This window comes from Dromiciops gliroides, chromosome 2 (assembly GCF_019393635.1).
Source record: "Dromiciops gliroides isolate mDroGli1 chromosome 2, mDroGli1.pri, whole genome shotgun sequence".
In the NCBI taxonomy this organism is placed as follows: domain Eukaryota; kingdom Metazoa; phylum Chordata; class Mammalia; order Microbiotheria; family Microbiotheriidae; genus Dromiciops; species Dromiciops gliroides.
The window spans coordinates 617489452-617514291 of record NC_057862.1 but is presented as its reverse complement, the minus strand read 5'-3'; the positions used below and the strand labels follow the sequence as shown (position 1 = coordinate 617514291).

The window sequence follows — 24840 nt, the reverse complement described above, 5'->3', positions numbered from 1 at the left end:
ATGGAAGAACACTAAATCTTACCCAGGAAGTTCAGAAGTGAAGCAAACATGCCCCCAAGCTCAATTATTTGGCATAATACTAGAAAAGTCAACTAAAGCAACAGGATAAGACAAAAAAATTAAGGGAATAAAACATGGGAAGAGGAAATAAAACTATCCTTATTTGTAGACAATATCATTTACTTAGAAAACTCCAAAGAATTAGTGAGGAAACCGATCAAGGTTATCCGAGGAAGCAAGGTAGCATTGTGGATAGAGCACCTGGCCTAGAGTCAGGAAGACTACTAGCTGTATGACCCTGAACAAAGTCACTTAACCTCTGTTTCCATAGCTATAAAATGGGTGTGATAATAGCATTGATCTCCCAGGGTTGTTGCAAGGATCAAATGAAATAATATTTTTGAAATGCTTAATACATTGCAGGTGCTACAGAAATTCTGCCTTTTGCTATTATTAAGATGATTAATACCTTTGATAAAGAAATGAGCTAAAAATGAATTTTTAACAGTCATCAACAACTCTGTACAATGCTAACAAAATCCAGGAGGGTATGATAGAAAAAAATATATTCACAGTAACTACAGAAAACATAAACTGTGGGTTAACTCACCAAAGCATACTAAAGATTTCTTTTCTTTTTTTTTTTTTTTGTGAGGCAATGAGGGTTAAGTGACTTGTCCAGGGTCACACAGCTAGTAAATGTCAAGTGTCTGGGGTCGAATTTGAACTCCTGAATCCAGGGCCAGTGCTTTACTAAAGATTTCTATAAAGGAAACTCCAAAATACTTTAAAGAAATAAAGGAAAACAATCAGAAACTAGCCACTGTTCATGACTGGGATTTGCCAATATAATAAAAAAGAACAGTATTACCTAAATTAATCTACAGACTTTTAGTATGGCACTCATCCAACTCTAATGAGGTTAATTTATAAAAATTAGCAAAATAAATTTTATTTGAAGGATGAGATCAAGAATTGCATGAGAAGTAATGGGAAAAAAAGAGTAGGAATAAAGGCAGACTAGTATTGCTAAATTTCAAAGTCTATGAAGCAGTAATCATAAATCTTATTTAGTATTGGTCAAAAATATATAAAAGTAGATAAGCAAGACTGGGAAACAAAGGAACACAGTAATCCAGTGGTCAATAATGCCTAAAACAGATTAATCCATGAAGAACTCCATACAAGAAAAGATATGCTAGAAAAATTTGAAAACAGTTTAAGGGAAAATGGGTTTAGATCAGTACCTTATACCACCCACCACAATAACATTAAATAGATGATCTAATTATAAAAGATTTCATTTAAAAAAAAATAGAAAAAGGTTAGAAGGTTAGTTTTCACCACTAGGGGGAGGAGAGACTACTTACTGAAAGGAGTGATAAAAGTGGTTACAAAAGACAAAATAATTTCTAGGACATTTATTCAACAAGCACTTCTTAAGTGCCTACCAAGTGTCAGGCATACTAGGTATTAAGGATTCTAAGTCAAAATTAAAGAGCCCTTGCTCTCAAGGAACCCTTTTATAAACAAAGTCAACATAGCAAGACTAAAAAGAGAAGCTATCATTTGGGGGAGGGAGAAATCTTTGCATCAGGCAACTGATAAATATGAATTTATTAGAAATATATAAGGAAGGGGCAGCTAGGTGGCACAGTGGATAAAGCAACCGGCCCTGGATTCAAGAGGACCTGAGTTCAAATCTGACCTCAGCTAGATACTAGCTGTGTGATCCTGGGCAAGTCACTTAACCCCAATTGCCTCACAATACATATATACATACATACATACATACATACACACACACACACACATATATATATATATATATATATATATGGAATTGACTCAAATTCATAAGACCAAGAGTTATTTCTTAATAGAAAGGGGACCAAAGGATAAGAACTGTTTTCAAAGGAAGAAAAACAATTGAGAACCATAGAGAGGAAAAAAATGCTCTAAAGCACTAATAACAAGATAAATATAATTAACAAGTATGATGTCTCACCTAACGCCCATTAAATCTGAAAGAGGGCAAAAGAAACAAATAGTCAATGTGGAGAATCTTTCAGAAAATGGAAAGAAGAGAATAAACATTTATATAGAGCCTGCTAAGTGCTAGGCACTGTGATAAGTGATTTTCCAATATTATCTCATTTGATCCTCATGACAACCCTGGACGGCAGGTGATTTTATTATCCTCATTTTTCATTTGAGAAAATCGAGGCAGACAGAGGTTAAGTAACTGGACCAGGCTCACACAGGTATTAAGTGTCTGAGAGGCTGGACTGGAACTCAGGACCTCCTGAGTCTGGGTCCAGTCAGAGGTCTGTCCAGTGTGCCACCCACCTGTGTATTATTAACCCATTGCTGGAAGGGTTATGAACTGTTTAACATGTTGGATGACAGAAGTGAGTCACAGAAAACAGCTCCAAATTTACAGGTCCCATGCTATTAATGGGAAAGAATAATAGGTCAAATCTAATCCTATGATATTGAACATGAATATATATAAAGTCCTATAGTTGGTTATAAAATGTCAATTTTACTAGCACATTGAGGGGCAGGAGCAGCCGGACAATCATCCATGTGAAAAAATCTGAGATTTTCAGCAACTCCAAGCTTAGGATGAACCAAAAGCATAATATATAGCAAACAAAAGGTAATGCCATCTAGGCTACATGGGGGAGTACGGCGGGGGCTGTCATAGAAGGGGCAAACAGTATGGACGGGGGAGATGCCCTTTTATACTCAGTACTTTCTTTTCTACTTGTCGGGAGCTAGAGGCTAAAGCGCTTCCTGGTGGTTCCCTGAACAAGGTTCTCTCTCTGCTCCAGACATTTTCACTGACTGACCCCCACCCCAATCCTCCACCCCAAGCCTGGATGCTCATCTCCACCTCCTGGCTTCCCTGACTTGAAGTCTAGCTACATCCCACCTTCCACAAGAAGCCTTTCCCAATCCCTCTTAATGCCAGGGCCGGCGCGTCTTTACTCTGTTGATTATTTCCAATTTATCCTCTATATACCTTGTTTGGCTTTCTTTGCATACTCAGCCTTTAGGATGGGTGCCTAGCACATAATAGGCACTTGGTAAATGCTTATTGACCATCTCCTAAGACTTTTAATTCCTAGAATACATTCACTTTTAGTTTTTACACTGAAAGATAGAGGTGACTATGAGGACAGAGACTATCTCTGTCTACAAGATTCCATTAATACCTAAGAGTTGGGGGGCAGCTAGGTGGCACAGTGGTTAAAGCCCTGGCCCTGGATTCAGGAGGGCTAATTCAAATCTGGCCTCAGACACTTGATACTGTGTGACCCTGGGCAAGTCACCTAACCCTCATTGCCTTGCAATAAATAAATAAATATTTTAAAAAATACCTAATGGTTGAATTCATGCTATTTCTAGGTCAGGGGTTGTTTTGTTTGTTGTTTTTTTGCAGGGCAATGAGGGTTAAGTGACTTGCCCAGGGTCACACAGCTAGTAAGTGTTAAGTGTCTGAGGCCGAATTTGAACTCAGGTCCTCCTGAATCCAGGGCTGATGCTTTATCCACTGTGCCACCTAGCTGCCCCTAGGTCAGGGGTTCTTAAACTGAGGTAGCTAGGTGATACAATAAGGTAAAGCACATGGGGTCAGGGTAAGACTTAAGTTCAAGTGCAGCCTCATTTACTCCCTGTGTGACCCTAGTCTAGTCACTTGGCTGCATCTGTAAAATGGGGTTCATAGTAGCATCTGCCTCTCAAGGCTGTTGAGGATAAAATGTTGAAAAAGCACTGTGCAAACCTTAAAGTGTTATACAGATGCTTGATGTTATTTATTAACTGAGGTTTAAGAATTTTACAAAAATATATTTTGGTAATTACTCCCATGTAATCGGTTTCCTTTGTAATCCTATACATTTTAAACATTTAAATACATTCTGGGCTTCACCATTGTAACAAAGGGATTCAGGACCAAGAAAAAGAAAAAGGGTTAAGGACCTCTTATGTCTCGACAATAAGGAACCAGGGAATGATTTTTAGGAGAGACAGGATGTGTACTGTGTACAGTTCAGACCACATTTAGACTATCGCAGTTAGGTCTGGGCACTCATTACCTTTTAGGAAGGATGCTGACAAGGTGAAGTATAGAGGACTACAGATGGAGGGGTGAGGGAAGTACTTGCTATTCTTCAGAATTGGGGTGTATTATGTATAATCTAACAAATTGCTTGCCTTCACAAGGAGGGAGGAGGGGAGGGAATTGGGAACTCAAAATTTTAAAAAGCAAATGTTAAAAAATTGTTTTTATATGTAATTTAAAAAAATAATTTAAAAATAAGAGGTGCATGAAAGTCAACAAACATGGAAGGAGTGTTTACATGTATATGGGGGAGAAGAAACATCAGACGAATCTCACTTGTTTGAAACAACAGTGAGTGAAACGCCCACCATGTTTGTATTAATACATCAAACTCAAGAGTGAGACAAGTGAGGATGGGGGGAATTAAGAGGGAGGATAAATACTAGGGAAGGGCTAGTAGTCATAAAGGAGTACTCATAAACAAAGCAAACTTTCCAAACTTGAAAAGGGAATTAAAAAGGTGGGGGGAGCAAAGGACTAGATTCTAAAGGGGCATCCATCAAATGGGGAATGACTAAACAGATTGTGGTTCATGACTGTAATGAAATAGTGTTATACTGTAAAAAATGAAGAGGTAATTTCAGTTACCAAAACACCAAAAAATGATTTTACTGAATTAGAAAATTAATAACAAAATTCATTTGGGAGAACAAAAAGTCAAAAACATCAAAGAAACTAATAGAAAAATGTAAAAGGGGGCAGCTAGTAGGCACGATGGATAAAGCACTGCCCCTGGAGTCAGGAGGTCCTGAGTTCAAATCTGGCCTCAGACACTTAACACTTACTAGCTGTGTGACCCTAGGCAAGTCACTTAACCCCAATTGCCTCACAAAAAAAATTTAAAAAGTAAAGGAAGGAGGTTTAGCAGTACTAGATATTAATATTACAAGGCAGCAATTATTAAAACTATGTGGTACTGGCTAAGAAATAGAAAAGTGGAACAGAGTAGACACAAGATTTACAGCAGCAAATATTGCAATCTTGTATTTAACAAGTTTAAAGACTTAAGTTCGGGGGATAAGAATTCATTATTTGGCAAAAATTGTTGAAAAAACTGGAATGCAATCTGGCAGAAATTGTGCACATCTTACATCATTTACCAAGATAAGGTCAAAACGCATATATGACCTAGATATAGAGATACCATAAATATATTAGAACATGGAACATATTACCTATCAGACTTATGGATAAGGAAACAATTTATGAATAAAGAGATAGAGAGCAGTGTGAGGTGCAAAATGAATAATATTGATTACACTAAATTATAAAGGTTTTGTACAAATAAAACAAATGTAGCCTAGATCAGAAGTAAAAAACTAGAAAGAAAACTTAATAGTTTCTCAGATAAAGGTCTCATATCTCAAATATATAAAGAACTCTATAAAATCTGTAAGAGTATTAGTTATTCCCCAATTGATAAATGGTCAAAGGATATGAAGTTTTCCCATGAAGAAATCAAAACAATTTTTAGTCATATGAAAAAATGCTCTAAATTATTACTGAGAGAATTGCAAATTAAAACACTCTTGAGAAAACATTTTACACCTATCACATTGTCTAAAATGATAGAAAGGCAAAGTGACAAATGTTGGAGGGGATGTGGGAAAATTGGGACATTAATTCATTGCTGACAGAACTGCGAACTGATCCAACCATTTTGGAAAGCAATCTGGAATTATATCCAAAGAGTTATCAAACAGCCTATATATAATCTTTGACCCAACAACATCATTACTAGGTCTTATTTCCAAAGATGATTAGAGAAAAAGGAAAAGAACTTTTTTGATCTAAGATATTTTTGCAGTGGCAAAGAACTGGAAATTGCAGGGATGCCCATCAGTTGGGGAATGGCTGAACAAGTTGTGGTATATGATCATGATGGAATACTACTGTGTTTTAAGAAATGATGAGCTCATTGATTTTAGAAAAACATGAATAAATTTGTATGAAATAACAAAGAGCAAAATTAACAAAACCAAGAGAATATTGTATACAATAACAGCAATATTGTTTCAAGAACAACTTGAGTGTCAAGTCATTTTGGCAATTATAAATACCCAGATTAACTGGGGCAAATAAAGGAAGACGCTTGCTATCTGCATCCAGAGGAAGGATTAATAAATAGATGTATAGAATGATTTTATATATATAAGAAAAAAAGACAAAAGGCATATGATAACTTCATTATGTATTTAAAAGGAATAGTAAGTTGTACATAATAGATTTGCAGTTTTATGTACCATCATCTTTTTTTAAAATTCTATTGTTATAGAAATGTTTATTTCATAAATTAAAAACTAAATATTTTCTTAAAAAAAGATTTCAGAGAAAGGTGGGTACTATGAGCAAAATTTGGGGAATTTATACAGTCAATACAGTAAAAAACAAAATAAATTCACTCTGATCAAAGCATTGATCAACCCCAATCTCCAAAGGATCAATAATGAAGCATGTTAGCCATCTCCTGACAGAGGTGACATACTCAAGGTGCAGAAAATTACACATTTTTGGATTTAGCCACTATGGAGATTTCTATTGCTTAATTATACTTATTTGTCAAAAAAAAAAAATTTGCTTGTTTTTAATTAGGGGTGGGAGGAGGTACAAGGTAATAATCATGATGCCCAAAAAGGGAGTTGTTGAAACATCTTTAAAAAAGCACATTAGAGTAAAAGTAAGTTTTATTCTCTAGAAGGAAGCAAAGACAATTTTGAAAGTAATGTGAAATGCATAATAAATGTGTATTTTTTTAAAGTAAGAGTATGAACTAAAGATTCATGTACAGAAAATAGAGGAGAGGATATGCTCAGAACTGTAAAAAACTTGTTTAAAAAGTATGATCGGGCCTTTAAGACAGGTGAATGTTAATAACTCTTCCATGAAGGGTCTGTGACACCCCACAATCAAAAAGGACGTTTCCTTTCTCACATCTGAAATAGCAGTTTCATAGATTCTCTTAAGTACCTAACATATTATTTTAATAGTATTATAAATTGTGATGCAGTCTCCTTATTTGATTGAAGGATTATCTATCTCCCTTAGACCTTGCTCTGAAAATATCTGGACTTAACATGTCTGTTGAATTGAAAAAAAATGACTTGTTCCTTGCCTTCTGAAAGATAAAACCCTTGTCCTAGAAGGAAATAAAAATGTAGGTTGTTCAAGAAATTTCTCCCTGGGTTCTATCAAAAAGGTTGACTGGATGTAGTGTTTTACACACTTTAAAGTACTCCATAACTATCCATTATTACAGTACTCTAACCTCTAGCCCAAAGGTGTTCTTCATCCAATGATGTAAGGTATGTCAGTCAAAGAGAAGCTTTGGAATTTAGGACGTACGCTTTACAAAAAGCATGTTGTGGAGGGGCTGAGAAGGGACAGATCATCCCTGGGAGTACATATACTGGGATAGCATCCTATACCAATGCTTCTCAACTCCCTAAGTATCCTGCCATGTGTAACTTCACAAATACCAGTTCTCTTCCCAAGCCCTTTTGGCTCCTCTCACCAAACACCAGTTTTATGTCCCTGAGATACCTGAAAATATTATCCTATTTTCAAGTTTTCAGGTTTTGCCATATAAAATAAGATTCCAAAAGGTTTTCTGCAATTATAGACTTTCCTGAATCCAAGAAACTGAACAACTCTAATCAAGTCATTTTACCCCTCCCAAAGTCTGGGAGGTCCATTATTCCCCACCTCCTCCCAGGATTTTCAGATTTCTCTCTGTACAAATGGGACCTAGCACAATCATCTTCACAATGCTCTGCTCCATAAGGCAAGGCCTCCCTGTAAGATTGCCTAAAACTTTAATTAAAGCCTCACTTTTAGATAAATTTACAAATGATGCAGATGGTCTTATCTATAGTTTATTACAAATTCAATTAATAGCCTGAAAGCTACAGAATAAAAGTGAACAAACTGAATTTCAAAGTTATAAATAATTAGCTCTTTTAAAAAACTTTCACTTCCTTTGCCTTTTCTTTTTGTATATGTTTTTTGGACCTCTGTGTTTGAAATTTTTCTTCTTCCTGATAAGACTTTTCACATCTCTGTCATGAAGCCAGTCATCTCGTTCAGCCTCCCACTGAAGTTGTTTGATACCTTTGAAGAAAAAAGTCAACTTGGTGGAGTAAATGCTTTAAATAAAGTATTTTTACTACAAAAAGGATTTTCAAATATATAAGGCCAAACTTTAGTAGGGCGAGAGGTCCCTCCCACCCCATTTTTCTGAAGGCAGCTGGACTGGATATAGAAGGAAAGGAAAACATTCCATTGGGAAATATCTTTTCATAAAGCACCTCATTAGTATGAAGCATTAAATAATTTTGGAAGTGTCAGAAATATGACATTTAGTTTGTTACAATGGGGATTATGGTAAGGAACGTGATTAATAAATTAAAATCAATTTTGGGAGGCCCATTTCAGAAAAGACAGTAATAAAATGCCGATGATGTTTGAATTGTCTTGATATCCTACTATATCCATATCCATAGAGGGAATGGGAATATCTAGCATAGAGAAGACTCAAGGCTGATATGATAATCATCTTTAGGTATCTGAAGGGCCATAACAAAAGAGGGAAAAGACTAGCTTTGTTTGGCCTCAGGGGACAGAACTCAAAACAATGGGTGGAAGCTACCATAAGGAAGGCTGTCCTGAGAACTAGAGATGTCCAGAAGTGTAATGGGCTGAGTGGGGCACTAAGGTTATTGAGGCAAAAACTGCATGACTATTTTTTTAATAGGTCAGTGGAGGTGACTGTTGGCCAGGAGGTCTCTACAATCCCCTTCCCTATGATGAAGACACGGTTCGTGTTCTGCTCTTCCAGAGGGCACATATAACATTTTGGACAAGGTTTTCCAGTTATAGTAAATCGAGGTCATCTATTCATTCCCAATGACATTTCAGGACTCCTGATCTTACAAACCACTTACTTGCATTATCTTTGTTGGCCATGGCATTCATACCAATGTTATCGAACTTGGAACCAACATTTTCATCCAGCAGCTGGCCAAACTTAAAACAAAAAAAAAAGAAATGTTTATAAAAATTTGATCTTAAAATAATGGTAATTAATTTGTTTATCTTTATGTTTTAGACTTACTTCTTCAGCAGATACAAATAAACTGGAGTCATCGAAGGATTGCTTCTTTTTCTTCTTTGGGCCTGTTAAAAAGTATTAAATATTAAATTCTAGATTAAGTGCAGAAAATGGAAAACATCTTGAGACAGGTTATATCTGTAAATCATATAGATGACAAGAGAAGGCAGAGGAGGCTGGATAGAGAAGTTTAGATCAATAGGATGCCCTGGCCCCTCCATCTCTAGCTCCGGCTCACAGCCCAGCTCTCATTCTCCCTCACCCTCTGAAGCCAATTCTCTATTTCCCCCACTTGACAGGTAAAAACAGATGTGCACATGGGGAAAGGGGGGGGGGGAGGGAAGCAAGGGGCAAGCTGGTGAATGAAAGAAACTAGAGAAGCAACTTCTACGTACATGTACCAGTATATGCTCTTTATTGTTACTATCTTAGTTATTCAAGTAGGAAAGGAAGCGAGCATTGAAGTGCCTACTATGTGCCAGGAACTTTATAAATACAATCTCAATTGCTCCTTACAACAATCCTGGGAGTGGGAGGTAAGTGCTATTATTATTATCCACATTTGACACTTGAGGAAAACAAGGCAGTGTACTTGACTTGTGTACTTAGGTACACAGCTAGTAAGTGTCTGAAGGCGGATCTCAACTCAGATCTTCCTCACTCCAAACCCAACTCTCTATCCACTGCACCATCTAGCTGCCTCTCAGCAGTAGTAACCATAAGACAATCTTGCCTTTTAAAACTAATGAATGAACTACAGCTGGTTCTTGAAAATAACAACTTCAGAGGCTTAAGATTTCAAAATAGTCACTGGAATCTGAGAATAACAATTTGGTTTGAAGAGACAAGGAATTTTAGGAGTACATAAAATCAACTGTGCTTTAGTGAATTTCTTCTCAGAATTTAAGCGGACTGCCAGGTACATACATACTCCCTGCCCTGTCGAAATTAAACAAGGCACCTCATTCTTGAATTGACTATAAGGAATTTAATTAAGGCATTTGCTAAATAGGACCGGAATCGGGACTGGACCTGTGATGCACAAAACTAGGGAACCTTCTCTACAACTCAGTCACCTGGGGCACTGAAAAAGAGTGGACCTGAACCAAGGTCTTCCTAAGCCTTGAGTTCACTTGCTAGCTGTGTGACCTTGGCCAAGTCACTTAACCCTCATTGTCCTGTAAAAAAAAGAAAGAAAAAAGATTTGGGGAGAAAGATGCTGTGGAAGAGGGGCTTACTTATCAAGTAATGCAGTAGTCTCACCATGAATGAGAATGAGAGATCTGCAGGGTTTTTAAATATGAAGTAAGAATCAAGGGAAGAAAAAAACAAATGCCATGAATTTTGGACTTGCATATTACAAGAGCCTTTATTAGAAGGATTGATTACAGTGTAAGGAAAAATATGAGGATATTTAATATAGAAACATTTTCTAAGGAAAAATACATTAGTTCCCTCCACGGTTTTAAGTATAAGAGAACAAAGGTATGAAAGAAATTAATCTCTTCTTACCTTGAAGTGATGTGGCAAAGTCAACATCATTTGCTTTTTTCCGTTTGCCTTTTTTAATGCTGACCTTGGTGCTGACTTCATCTTCTAGTTCTGTTATTAAAAAAAAAAAAAACACACAGAGCTATTAAAGTCAATCAGTCAGTCAGTCAACACTGATTAAGCATCCACTATGTACCAGGCACTGTTCTCAGTACTAGGGATACAAAGAAAGGCACAAGCATGGTGCTGTCCCTTAAGGAGCTCCCCACACAATAAACGGTATATACAGCAAGATCTATACGTGTCACCGGGAGGTAATTTGGGATGCTACTTTGGGACACCCTCACTACAGGGCATAGTGTCTATTATAAAATACAGTGAGGATTAGCTCCCATAATGAGAACTGACAATCTCTTTGATCTATTATCAGGAAAAAGAGAGCAATCATTGCTCTCCAGATTCTAATTCCAAGACCCCCAAGGCTGGAGATAACAGTGAGAAGTCCAAGAGGCCCCCGGGTTTGTCATTTCCCAGCAGCAAACTGACAGACCAGGCTGGCCGCCAGCTCCCCATTAACGCATTTCTGTGGTCTGCCAAAGTCAGGTAAGATACTGTCAGTATGGGAGAGCAGGAAAGGAATCCAGCGCCACAAGGTGCAGAGTCACAAAGCAGAGCACCATGTAACTTTCGTCTGTGCTAAGCTCCATTGCACAGAATACACAGCTGGATAGAACCTTACTCCGAGCACCTCACTTTTCTAATGAGATAGGCCAATACAGGAAAGGAGACAGAAAAGGGACTGGAATCCAGGTCTTCGCATTCCAAATGCAACCTAACCACCATAACACGCGCACAATAAGTGCCTTAGAGGGACCAGAAAAACTAAAGTGAAACATACTGTCTATAAAAGCACTAATTACGAAGATTGCTTAGTTCTGGCACAGCCTCACGCTTTTTGTGGACGTCAGCACTCTACTGTTCCAAGAATGGGGCAGTGTGATAAAGAAGCCCCAAGCCCTTCTTGGCATATGCCAGGATAACCAGCAAGGCCTAAATTTCAGTCCTCATTCTGCCAACCTATGAAGGGCTCAATATGTAATATGCTTTGTCATCTGTAAAATGGGGCTAGCGAATGTTTTAAGTACATCCAGTTGCCTTAGAGAAAGTTTGTTATAAGGAAGTGATCTGTAAGCTATAAAATCAGTGGATTAAGCAACGAACATTTATTAAACAACTCCTAGGGTCCAAATACTGGGGGAATTTAGACAAAAGTTCAAGTCCCTATCCACAAGGAGCTAATATTTTGTCCCAAGTGTCACAGGACATGTATGTGTGCTCTTCTCACTTTCTGCTCCTCCTCCCTACACCCATTCTTAAGTATAGAAATATCAGCTAATGGGAAAGGGGTGGTAGAAAGGGAGGTGACAGAAGGGGAGCAGAAAAGTCATCCTGTAGAACCCAACTCTGGATGCTATTTACTTTACAAAGGTCTCAATTTCTCCACCAGAAAAAATGAAAATATCACCTCCCTTTTCTACATCAATAGAATTACTGTGAAAATGTCTGTTAGCATCAATTCCACCATAGTACTATGTGAAAAAATACCAGGAGAAAAACTAATTTGGGGTTGAAGGAAACAGAAATGATCAAAGTTTATAAAATGCTAAGGAAAAAGCATCTAGGGACTTGTGCAAAAGTCCTATAAACTTCAGGGAACATCAAGCCAATAGGTTCCACAAAGATCTCAAGCCCAAACTCTTGTCATCCAAAGATGCCTACTGACCTGGAATGCTTTCACTTTCGTCATCCAGCACATCCAGGAATGTGCCTCCATCTTCATCGATTTCCTCAAATTCTTCATCCATGCTGCCCAAGGAGATCTCTTCGTCATCCAAACCACTGAAGCCATCGTCATCACTACCTTCCATATCTGAGTCCTCATCCCCCTGGGTATTTTTAGTCCCTTTGGTTTTCTTTTTGACATTACTAAAAACAAGACAAAGCACCGTAAGCTTCTTGTTAAACAAGGCAAGAATGTCCTACTAAATGAGAACAATAAAATAATCAACTAGAGGAAAAAGTCCTTTACCCAGCAAAATTAAGGTCATCTTTTCCAGCAGCACAAAAGTAATTATCATCTTCAAATGTGTCTGCAAGAAAAGAGACAAAGATCAAGTAAAAGACAAAGCAAAGAACAAAAAGATCTCGACACATTTTATAACCTCACTTATAAGTCGATATGAACATATCCTATGATTTATATGATTTACTTTTACAAGACTCAATAAATATCTGACAGTGATAACCTGTCCTAAAGAATCCTGTAGTGTGAGAAAAGTAATGTGTTGCACAACTTATGTACAATTATATTCCCAGATCACTTTGTTTCACTGTCATCTAATAACAATGGCAACTAAAGTAAACAGTATTATAGGATACCAGAAAATCCAAGTCTTTTGTGACAATGTGTTATGCTGGACTTTTATTATAATAAAAATATAAACTAGAACCAAAAAAAAAATCTAGCTCAAATGAACTCTAATGCTTGCAATATCGAATATCTTAATATTACTATTTTCTTCATTTTCTATAAATTTCTATTAAAGAAAATTTACCTTCACTCTAAGTAGACTAAAATGGATCTCTAATTATACATGATTTTTAATCAAGACCTGGGATTCCTTCTAAGCTCACTTATCCAGTTTGGTAACAATAATTTAAGAACACCAAAAACTTTTTTATCTTTCCCATGATACAAAAATAAATCAAAACTCTTTTATATGTCAAACATTGCATATATTTTCTAGAATACCTACTGCTTGATTGGTATCAGTACTTCCCAAAGTACTAAGTCCATTAACTGGTGCATTCTGGATTTGATGTTATTTAAGCATTATATTAACTTATGCAGTTTCATTTTTTCTTTTTTCTAAAACTCAAACTATTAATTTTCTTTTATTTAACATATAATTTAAATCAATGGACTCTTGCTTAGCATCTGCTAAGTACAGGAGTTTAAACTCCTATTTGGTAGGCAATGGGAGAACATGAACTTTTTGATCAAGCAATGAATTAAGATGGATTGGAAAATGGATACTCTTAAGAAGAAAAAGAAATAGTTGTGAGGTTACAATATTGTCTAGACAAGAACTTTCTCAGAAAAATAAACACTACAAACCAAGTATCTTCTCAAATTCATCATCATCTACATCTTCTACACTTTCATCATCTGAAGATATTTGACGTTTATGTTTTTCTTTGTCAGCCTTCTTGTAGTACCTGAAATAACATACTCCCGTTACTTCTATTTACATTACTCACAGCAGCTACTTCACACTTTCCTGATCAGCCTGTGATCTTAATGATGCAGATGCTCCTCAGTGCATACTGGCAATCCTACGTCAAACCAAGCAGTGTGGATTCTTTCTCTGGGGTAGACTGCCAGGTCAGTCACTTCCGTGGATCTTACTGAGCTGTTGTACATTTTAACTCAAGATACCTAGACACTTGACTGTTGATATAATTTTGATTGTCAGGGCTACAAAAGCTGCTTCTATGAAGACAATGCTGAAATACTAAAACTCATAATATGGCTCAGTCTTTGGTTTGAGGAACAAATTCCAAAAATGCTCTTAATTCCCTTCAGTTTTAGTTCCTAATAGTCTTCTAGGTAGAATGAAGGGTTGTGCTTCAATTCCAGCCTATAACCAAGTCAAACATCAGCATCAATATAGCTATATAACAGCTCACATTTATATACCACATTAAAGTATATAAATGGTTCCTTATGATTATTCGGAGTTGAGAAGTATATAATTATCATTATCCCTATTTTACAGATGAGGAAACTAAGGCTCAAGACTGAGTAGTCCAGACAGTATGTGTCAGAATTGGCATTCAAACTACAGTCTCATGAGCCCAGGACTGGTACTTTTTTCTAGTATTGTTTATGAAGCATTAAGAACACTGAGTACAGGTTGGCCTAGTAAGCCAAGAAGTTTTCCAGCAGACTCTAATCTATTTTCCATGCAATGTGTGAAGGTGAGTATGACCACTCACTGTAATTAATTACTAAGCCTCCATAAAGCAAACATTACTAGTACCACTGCCTTTACTAGAGAACAGCAGATGAATTTTATAGGATTAAGCTATAATTTAACTTCGCTTCCTAAATAACCCCACTCCAAGGATCATGTTTCAGTCACAAAAATCATGTCAGTTATTTAAATCATTTAAATCTGAAGTAGATCTTCGGACTGAAGCTTTTAAATGATTTGAAGGACTATCAAATCCTCGGAATGAACTATATAACCTATTACTTCAAAATTCCATTTGTAGAAAATAGCCTTTTACTAAACTTTCTCCTATTCATCTTAATATTTTATTAATTCTCATAACTAATTCTATACAACTTTCAACCCAAGCTAAAATTATCAAGATATTTTTATTTAATAAGTATTACATTAAGCCCTTCAAATTTCTAAACCATCACAGTTAAAGAATGAAATAACAAAGAAAACATTACCTATAGAAAAAAATTTCATCCACTGGTATTTGACTTTCATCTTTTGCAAGGAATTCTTTACTGTTCACTATAAAATAAAAGAAGCCTTATACTCCATTTCATTAAAGGAGAACCATCTTATTTCAACAATAATGCTTTCAAAAAGTATATTAAAACTCTTCAGAAGAAACACTAAACACTTAGTAAATGGAATATTTCACAGGTTTCAAAAATGAACCCATTCCCCTACTCCATAAAGTGTTAGTAAAGCACTAGAAAGTGTCTTGCTTGACTTTTGTTTTGTTTTTGTTTTGTGTGTGTGTGTGTGTGGCAACTGGGGTTAAGTGACTTGCCCAGGGTCACACAGCTAGTAAGTGTTAAGTGTCTGAGGCCGAATTTGAACTCAGGTACTCCTGACTCCAGGGCCGGTGCTCTATCCACTGCGCCATCTAGCTGCCCCCTTGCTTGACAATAAACAAGACAATGGTTCTGTCACCATACTCTAAGTTAAGGCCTAATCGTTTTGTTTTCAAAAGAAAAATTAAAATTTGAAGGTATTTTCTTCTCAAATCTTTATAAACTCTGATTTTCTATACAATTCATCCATCTGAGATAAGCTATCAAAAACACTACAAATACATTATCCAAATGTATGATATAGTTATTAATCACAATTCTATTCTCAACTAAGAAAATCTGCAAGAACTATATAACTTATTATTTTTATATCTTAAAAATGAAAAAATATGGGGCAGCTAGGTGGCACAGTGGATAGAGCACCGGCCCTGGATTCAGGAAGACTTGAGTTCAAATCTGGCCTCAGACACTTAACACTTACTAGCTGTGTGACCCTGGGCAAGTCACTTAACCCCAACTGCCTCACCAAAAAAAAAAACAAAAAACCCCACAAAAACAAAAAAAAAAAAAAAGAGGAAAAATAAAGTCTTCTTTTCAGAGACAGTGTCCAAACAAAAACATTATCTCAACTAAGAAATAGTTTTCTTTTTCTCCTCTCTCAGGCTCTGGCAAGAGAATATTAATGTAAAGAATGGGACTAATTTTTAAACTGCTATGATGAAATAAAAATTAGAACTCTGATCTAGCTTCCTAAATGCTAAGTAATTAGGAAATTAAATCTGACTAGTTACAAAAATCTAAACATAATCTACTCAAGAATTGGTTAAAATAAAAATTGTAAATTTATATTAATATAAAAATGTCAACTCTGCCTTTCTTTATGGTAGGCCTATTTATGTAGGTTACTAATGCAAGATTATAAGATATTACAAGACTTGCCTAGGCAGAGACATAGAAAAATGGGCAGTAGACCAGGAATATACACTCTCTTTTTCGAAAGAACAAGAAGTTTTGGGTTAAGTCACTCTTTCCCAATTTTAGGGATAACATTCACTTTACTATGGGAAATAACACCAAAAAAAGCCTTCTATAACTAACTATAGTTTCAAATGTCCAAGTTTCATACTTACCAGCAAGATTCCGCAAATCATTCAAGAACTGCTTCCTCTTTGGCTGCATCACGACACTGTCTGTATTCTCTAAAATGGAAGTGTAAGTCATTAAACTATAAGTAATAATATGCCCCCAGTCACAAAGTTTGATTACTAAATCCTTTCCAACATAATAAAGCACTCACCTTTCCCCTTATGTTGCTTTGGATTCCTATATACAAATCGATCCAAAAATCTCATTAGTGTAAAATCCTGTAATGGATCTCCTGAATATTGAATATAATCCCCCTATAACCAGAAAACAAACAAAAAGCTTAAAACCATCAAAAGAACTGAATTCGAATTGTAGATCTACGACCATACAAAATTTTAAGAAAGAAAAAGCAATACTGGGTTGAATAAAAGAGGGCTACAGACCACCACGCCTATGCTTCCCTATCTGTAAGATAAGAGTACTCTTTCCCCTCCCCACTCTATTTCTGATTGAGTGGGAGCAAAGTAAAATAACATATCACTCAGAAACAGAAGATGAGTCTGAGTCCCTAATCTGCCACTTATTAACTATGTGACCCTGGGAAGTCACTGACCCTCAATGAATTTCAGTTTCCTTACAAGGAAAATGGCAATTAACTCCTATTCCCTTTCTTCCTCAGTTGCTATGCTGAACAACTGAGATGATGCAAAGCACTCTATTACGAGTGGTTATCTGAATGGACCACAGGACCTAAGAGTCAGGACACTGGAGGCTTAGTACAAAGTCTCATCTCAAGATAAGAGACCTGAGCATCAGGGAGATGAAATGACTTGATCCAATCAGAGCATCATGAAATCTGAAGAGCTGGAAGGGACCTCCGGGGTTGTAGTTTACGTCCTGACTGATTGAGAATCCCTCCCACCCCCTCAAGGAACCGCCTCCACTTAGGACCCTCCGGGGAAGAGCCCAACCTGCTTCCCTGGCGGGCGTCCCATCTCTGGAGCAGCTTAACTGTTAACACGTTTTCCGTCCTGATATGTAGAAAGTGGGATGAGGTGTAGTCTGTGCTGAGGTAAGAGCGTGGATTCTCAAGGACAAGGACAAGGGAGAAGGGCTGGAATTCAGGGCTAAGGACTCCGGCTCTCGAGGAAGGACTCTTCCTACCACGCCATGCATTAAAAATCATCTCCACGCTAGGAACCGTTCTTCGGTTCTCAGAACCTACACAGCGAGGATGGATGCACAGACAGACGGACAGAGGTGCTAGGCTCTGAGAACACAAACACCAGCAAAAGACAGACAAGTCCCTGCCCTCAAAGAGCTCATGTTCTAGTGAAGGAAGACAACACACAGAAGAAGGCGGAAAAGGCAGTAGGGAAGAAAGAAGGTGCCCACCCAGGGAATCTAGAACATCAACCCCATTATATCAGAGAGGAAACAGATGCTCACATGGAGTTAGTAAGCAGCACGGCCAGTATTCGAACTACTGGAACACAGAAATAATTGCTCTTTTGTATTTAACAGGCTACTGTGCTCACATCAATCAGTATAGAAAAATTTTCTGTGGGTCTATTTGTGATGACCTAGCAGGAAGTTAGATATGCACTTCTTATAAACCATTTTTCTTCCCTTTGTTTCAGACTTACCTGTAAAATAGTTTTTGCAAAAAGGGCCACAGATGGATGAAAATGTTCAGAAAGCTAAAAAATAAAAAAGTTTTATAAACTTCAGATTTCTAATATTAGATTGTCAGGCAAAAACAATATGAACTTGCAAAACAGATCAAATAAAGAGTGATTATTTGCTTTGTAAAATGATTTTCATTTATTTAAAAAACAAAACAATTCCTTTAAATGGCCAAATTCCCTCAATATATCAAATGATTTATGAATGATTCTATTTTCTTTTCTTTTTTTTTTTTTAAAGTGAGGCAATTGGGGTTAAGTGACTTGCCCAGGGTCACACAGCTAGTAAGTATTTAGTGTCTGAGGCCAGATTTGAACTCAGGTACTCCTGACTCCAGGGCCGGTGCTCTATCCACTGCACCACCTAGCTGCTCCACAGTTCTATTTTCTAAATTCTAAAAATTCTATTTTTAATTAAAGGAATTTGACCAATGCTTTTTTAAGAAAGGATAGGGGGGAGAAAAGTATGAATTCAGACAGGGACACAAAAAGGGCAATTCTATTACCTCTGTGTTAATTTTAATATACTCTTTTAAAACACTAGTTTTATACAAAAATTAACTTCACAAAAACTATTTACCAGTGACTGCAAAACATTCTTGATTTATCTGTTCAACTATATAAATTTAGTTCATTCTAACAGGAAATTTAACTAAATTCATCATTTGATCTTTAAAAAAATCAAATCAAATGGCACGTGCTTTCCTTTCTTTAAAGGCACTCTCCAAGAATGCAGACTGTAATCCATCCATGCTCACAGATTCTGTGTCTTTCTTGTGTCCTCTCCCCAGTTCTTGCTGGGAGGGGTAAAAGAAAGGGGGAGACCTTCCCTCTTAACAGCACAAGGGCCATAAGCAGATTATCCTTTGCCCTCACCACAGAATAAGCCCATCTTTTACTTCTTCTAAGCTTTTGCTTGCTAGGTGTCATAAGCATTCACATACCACATGCCTCTCTGCGGCCCTCTGAATGATACTCTATTTTATAATTCCTTGGAGATGAAAATATTCCATGACTTTCAGCCAAATAACATCAGTACAACACAGGTAGTTAAGAGATAGGCTTTGGTTAGTCCATATGGGCATTCAAACCAACTATGAGAGCATCAAGAGATCAAGTAAGATGGAAACTGAAGTAGGGAAGATAGTGAAAATGTAAGAAAAAATATTGGACTTTACTGATATGTTAAAAATGTGACCAAGAGGGGCAGCTACGTGGCGCAGTGGATAAAGCACCGGCCCTGGATTCAGGAGTACCTGGGTTCAAATCCGGCCTCAGACACTTGACACTTACTAGCTGTGTGACCCTGGGCAAGTCACTTAACCCCCATTGCCCCGCAAAAAAAAAAAGTGACCAAGAAAACAACAGGAACTATTGACATACCCTTCTTCCCATCTACATGAAATTTAAAAATAATCTCCCAACACTGAGCATATTTTTGATGAGGATATTTTTTAAATCTATTATAATTAAATATTCAATAGTCATATCATCTTATTCAGAATTTAAAAACTAAATGTTTATTGAGAATAAGCTATAACATAAATGACTAAAAAATCCTTTGTAGCTGCACAGAATTTTTCAGTTTCTAAATCAAAGAATAAAAATTGTGGCATTCTCCTTATGGGAGGAAGGAGAATACTAAAATATTAACCTAACTTTGATTAAAGCACAATGGTATTAAACAAAAATCTAAGAATACTTTACCTTTCTGAGTTCCCAAAGACTCGTATTATCTGCTCCACAGAACAAAGGGTTTCGATTCAATGGATCATAAGTATTTAAGTTTTTTCCACCTAAAAAAATACAAACAATTACTGCCAAATCAAACTTCCCAGTTCCAAGGCCAGTCCATGAACCACCATACCACAGGACCTGTGACATATACTAGTGGTACGAGCAGGGCAAAGTACTTAGCCTCTCAGCACCCTCAGACAATTCTCAATTACTCTAAGTTATAGATGAATTAGTGATTTAAAATGATAGTTTTCACATAGCAATGAAGTATCAGGTCTAGAAAGAAAAAAAACAAACCCATCACTCAGACTGTGAGTACCACATAATTTTGCTGATTCAAAGATATTCCGTGTCCAGCAAGCCCAGGTAACTGGGTCTCCTACACATGCCCACATGCTCTAGAGCCTAACTTTGGCCCAGGTCAGTATTGTCCCTGTTCTACAGATATGGTAACTGAAGTTTGAGTGAGGTTACATGACATTTCTAGTGATACATGACAAACTTGAAGTCCAGGTCTTCTGACTCTTAGTAATTGATGCACTACATAATGCTGACTCACTCTCAATAGGTTCAGAAGAATGATAAGCGTAAGTTCCAGGCCTGGCTCTGACATCAGAGTGTATTCAAAGAACATAACTAAAGACTGTATCTAGTTTCTTCATCTGTAAAATGGGAATACCCACACTAACTACCTGAAAAGAGCGATGTGAGAATCAAATTTGATATGATCCAGAGTGTTGGATAAGTACGTGCTATTAGTATCAATGACTCAAGGTTATAGCGTCAGAATGCCAAAGAGAACCCAGCGTTTTCTCTCCAACACCACAAAATGACCTCCACACAAAGTATTTACAACAGCACCTGAATTAAACAACAAAATCAAAAGTGAATGCTATGAAATTAGAAGGACCAAGACTGGTCCCTGAGGAGTGATATGAGAATGCACCTCCCTTCCTTCCTTGCAGAGGTGGAGGACTGCGTGTGGAACACTGCATATGATGCTAGACTTAGCTGATATGTTGGGTTAGCTTTGCTCAACTGTTTTGGGGTTTTTTCCCTCCCTAATTCTAACTCTTATAGAGTTGGCTCTACGGAAGGGGGAAGAGGGAAAGATAAAATGGGAAATGTAAATGATGTAAAAATAAGACCTATCCATCAAAAAGAAAAATTCAACATGAAAACAGAAGCTTTGTTACTTTATCTGGCCCTCCTCACTCCAAGTGCTGATACTGTATCACCAAACACCTGCTGTATATCTCCCCTTAATGTCACACAGGCACCTCAGACTTTGAACATGATCAATAGACCTCGGTATCTTCTGCCAGAAAGCTACCTATCTTGTTTTCAATTTCCCTATTTCTGTCAAGGGCCTGGTTCTCTTTCCACAAACAACTACAACAATAACTGACATTTATATAAGTTAAAGACTGATGAAGGTTTCCCATATAGTATGGCAGCTGAGTGATGCCAGTCACCCCTCATGTTCTCTCACCCTCCATGGCCATTGCTAATTTTGGCTCCACGACACCTCCAGCATATGTCCCCATATGCCCAGTGCTATGGTTATCACCCTAGTTCAATCCCTTTTGTCCAGGCTATTGCAATTGTCTCGGCTCTCCTATCTCTAACCCATCCTCCACCCACGCACATCCTCTTTCCTGCCATGGACCATGAGTGGTTCATTTAAAATCATCCACAATCTGGCTCCAACCTGCATTTCCAGAAGGACTTACCATGACTCCCGTTTGTTTACTCTATGTTGCTCCTCCTCATGTACAACATTCAATCTTTTCCCTCAGGAGCTTGACACAGGCTGCCCCCTTTGCCTGAACCACTGTTTCTCCTCAACTTTTCCTTTTGGAATGACTTGGCCCCCTTCAAGAATCAGCTCACAGGATCTTTGAGGGGTACCTCGACCCAACCTCCGCCCTCCCCCCAGTACTTCACTGCCTTCTCCCTCAGTAATTACACCAACCATTTGTATTCAGTAGTCTCTACAAAGTAGAACAAAAGCAGACGCTATTTTCTTTGTTTCCCAATGTCTAACACATAACAAGTCCAACCTAATAAATGTTTGCTGCATTTAATATGATACCTTCATTATAAAAACTTACCCTCCAAATTCTTAAGATGAACCCATGAAGCAGAACCTGACTTTTCAGCCTCTGCAAGAGTTTCAGTTGTACTCTCATCCTTGTCTATTTCTTCATCTGCATTTGTTTCCATTTCTTTATCAGCATCTGTAAATTTTTCAGTACCATCATCTTCATCTAAGTCCAGAAAATTTTCTTCTTCGTCAGATTCCTAATATCAGAATAGTTTTACAAAATCATTTTCTAATCTAAAGTTTAGAACTTTGTGAATGTTTAAAATCAATATTGTAGTGGCTATGAGGTCTAAAACCTTTAAAACAATGGAAGATTTTGAAGACCACTTCTCATAACTCTTAATTAGTAAATGAAATGAAGTATAGAATAATAGATACAGAGCTAATCTCACAGAGAGAAATAACTGGGTTCAAGCACCACCTAGGCTATACACTAGCTAAGTGACAAACTGCATAAACTTTTAGAACCCCCAGGCATTTTCTAGGACCATTAAGCTGCCGAGCAAGCAGTATTCTGAATTGGTGGAGAGAGTTTCCTATATCAATGAAATCAGAGACTGGATAAAAAAAATATTAACTGCTACTGTCTTGCAAAAGGACAACCCTTTAAAATATGTTTTCTGTGAATAGACAAAGCTACAATCTTATCTCTAGATTTTTAATCTGAAACCCAAGAGACTCCAGAGCTTTTAGAAAATAGAATCTTTTTTTCTAGAACAAAAAGGCCATTTATATTGAACAGATTTCTAAACAAATCCCCGATTTATTCAAAAAGGCCAGCCAAAATACATTTCTGACCTTAATTAAAAAAAAAACCAAACCAAAAAACCAACACCAAAACTTTGAAACGTACCAGGTGCTCGTGCAGCTGAGTTCGTAATGCTGGTTTTGCTTTAAGGATCTCAGACACAAGGTACAGAGCTCCACATATGAATGGTGGCATCTGTCCACAAGTGACTTGGAGCAACCTCTTCACAAATGCCTTCACCCGACGTAAAACGATGTCGCTTTTCAGAGACTTGTAGACAAGATTAAGAAACATAGACTGCTTGGAACATAATAGCAAACCTGGATCTAACAACTTCCTGTAGAATAAAATATCAATTATGTTTATTCACAAGGTATCTTATGTAGCAGAAATTATGTTTATTCACAAGGTATCTTATGCAGCAGAAATTATGTTTATTCACAAGATATCTTATGCAGCAGAAATTATGTTTATTCACAAGATATCTTATGCAGTGTAAATTTACTCTAGGTACTATCTATCCCCCTGAGGTTAAAGAATGAGGTTACTTTGTACAAGAACTGATTTCTTGGCCTTACTGATGTCCTAGACTGAGGGATCATGACTGTTACAACAGCTGTGGAAGAGAATCAATGATAGAAATAGCAAGTTGAAGGAAGGCACCAGAAAACCACAGGAACATGGAATCGTTATAGGTCTGAAGCCTTGGTAGTGTACCACTCCATGGACTTTGAACATTGGTACAACAGAGCCAAAACAAGGTACCCTAAACTCCATACACCACTTTGAATCCTGAAACATTTTTTTCCATGTATTTCATCTGTTCTCAAGCCTTCTACCTACCCAGAGTCACTTCAGTCAAAACTCCATTCTGAAATCCCCATCTTTGCTCCTGTCATCCCTGTTTCACTAGAAAGTTCAACATCTCTATTTCATCTTGCCTTCATTTTCAGCCATTAACAAACCATTCCTTATTCATGCTAAGTGAAAGAAACATGGGGTAAAATGCTGATAACACAAAGTGCCATTTTTCTTGTGACAAGTGTGCCTTATTTCAAACAATACAAATATCCCTGAAAAGCACTCAATAACATTTTTTTTTTGGTGGGGCAATGGGGGTTAAGTGACTTGCCCAGGGTCACACAGCTATTAAGTGTCAAGTGTCTGAGGCCGGATTTGAACTCAGGTCCTCCTGAATCCAGGGCCAGCGCTTTATCCACTGCTTCACCTAGCTGCCCCCCAATAATCACATTTTAATGAATTGAAATATTCTGCCCACTAACTCACCCTCTTATTTCACTGATATTTGATCTTTATAATACATATGACAATTGACTGCAGATCAGTTAGGCTTCAAGCTTCTTAGATTCTCACCATGTCATAGTTAGTAGTGTCACAGACAGAAGAATGAAGATACCTTCTATTTTAAGGACTTTTTGTAAAATATTTTATATTATAAATAAACATAATGGCAGGGCACAATAGAAAGATTTAGCTGTTGATATGAGTAGCAGTTTGCTCAGTCATTCATTTGTCAAAATTATTTCGTGTTCTGACACATGGGCAACGGGGTGGCACAGTTGATAGAGCACTAGAGGGGGCAGCTAGGTGGCGCAGTGGATAAAGCACTGGCCTTGGATTCAGGAGTACCCGAGTTCAAATCCAGCCTCAGACACTTGACACTTACTAGCTGTGTGACCCTGGGCAGGTCACTTAACCCTCATTGCCCTGCAAAAATTAAAAAAAAAAAAAAAGATAGAGCACTAGACTTGGAAACAGAAAGACTCTAATCTGGCCTCAGACACTTACTAGGTGTGTACCCTGGGCAATAAAATGAGCTGGAGAAAGAAAGGGCAAACCATTCCAGTATCTTTGCCAATACAACCCTA

The 24840-nt window shown here is 37.2% G+C and overlaps 1 protein-coding gene across 1 annotated transcript in view; it reads right to left on the bottom strand.

The window, feature by feature from the left end:
* Nucleotides 1–7988: 7988 nt before the first annotated feature.
* CEBPZ (CCAAT enhancer binding protein zeta) overlaps nt 7989–24840 on the bottom strand; it is a 21643-nt gene continuing 4791 nt past the window's right edge. The window contains exons 3-16 of the mRNA XM_043984642.1: nt 23057–23288; nt 22211–22400; nt 20067–20155; nt 18321–18374; nt 16886–16988; nt 16719–16787; nt 15253–15319; nt 13906–14006; nt 12817–12877; nt 12511–12713; nt 10749–10838; nt 9240–9301; nt 9070–9151; nt 7989–8236 (exon numbers count right to left, since the gene is read on the bottom strand). Coding sequence (XP_043840577.1) covers nt 8097–8236; nt 9070–9151; nt 9240–9301; nt 10749–10838; nt 12511–12713; nt 12817–12877; nt 13906–14006; nt 15253–15319; nt 16719–16787; nt 16886–16988; nt 18321–18374; nt 20067–20155; nt 22211–22400; nt 23057–23288 — 1543 coding nt within the window. The 3' untranslated portion in view covers nt 7989–8096. The remainder of the gene's footprint in view (nt 8237–9069; nt 9152–9239; nt 9302–10748; nt 10839–12510; nt 12714–12816; nt 12878–13905; nt 14007–15252; nt 15320–16718; nt 16788–16885; nt 16989–18320; nt 18375–20066; nt 20156–22210; nt 22401–23056; nt 23289–24840) is intronic.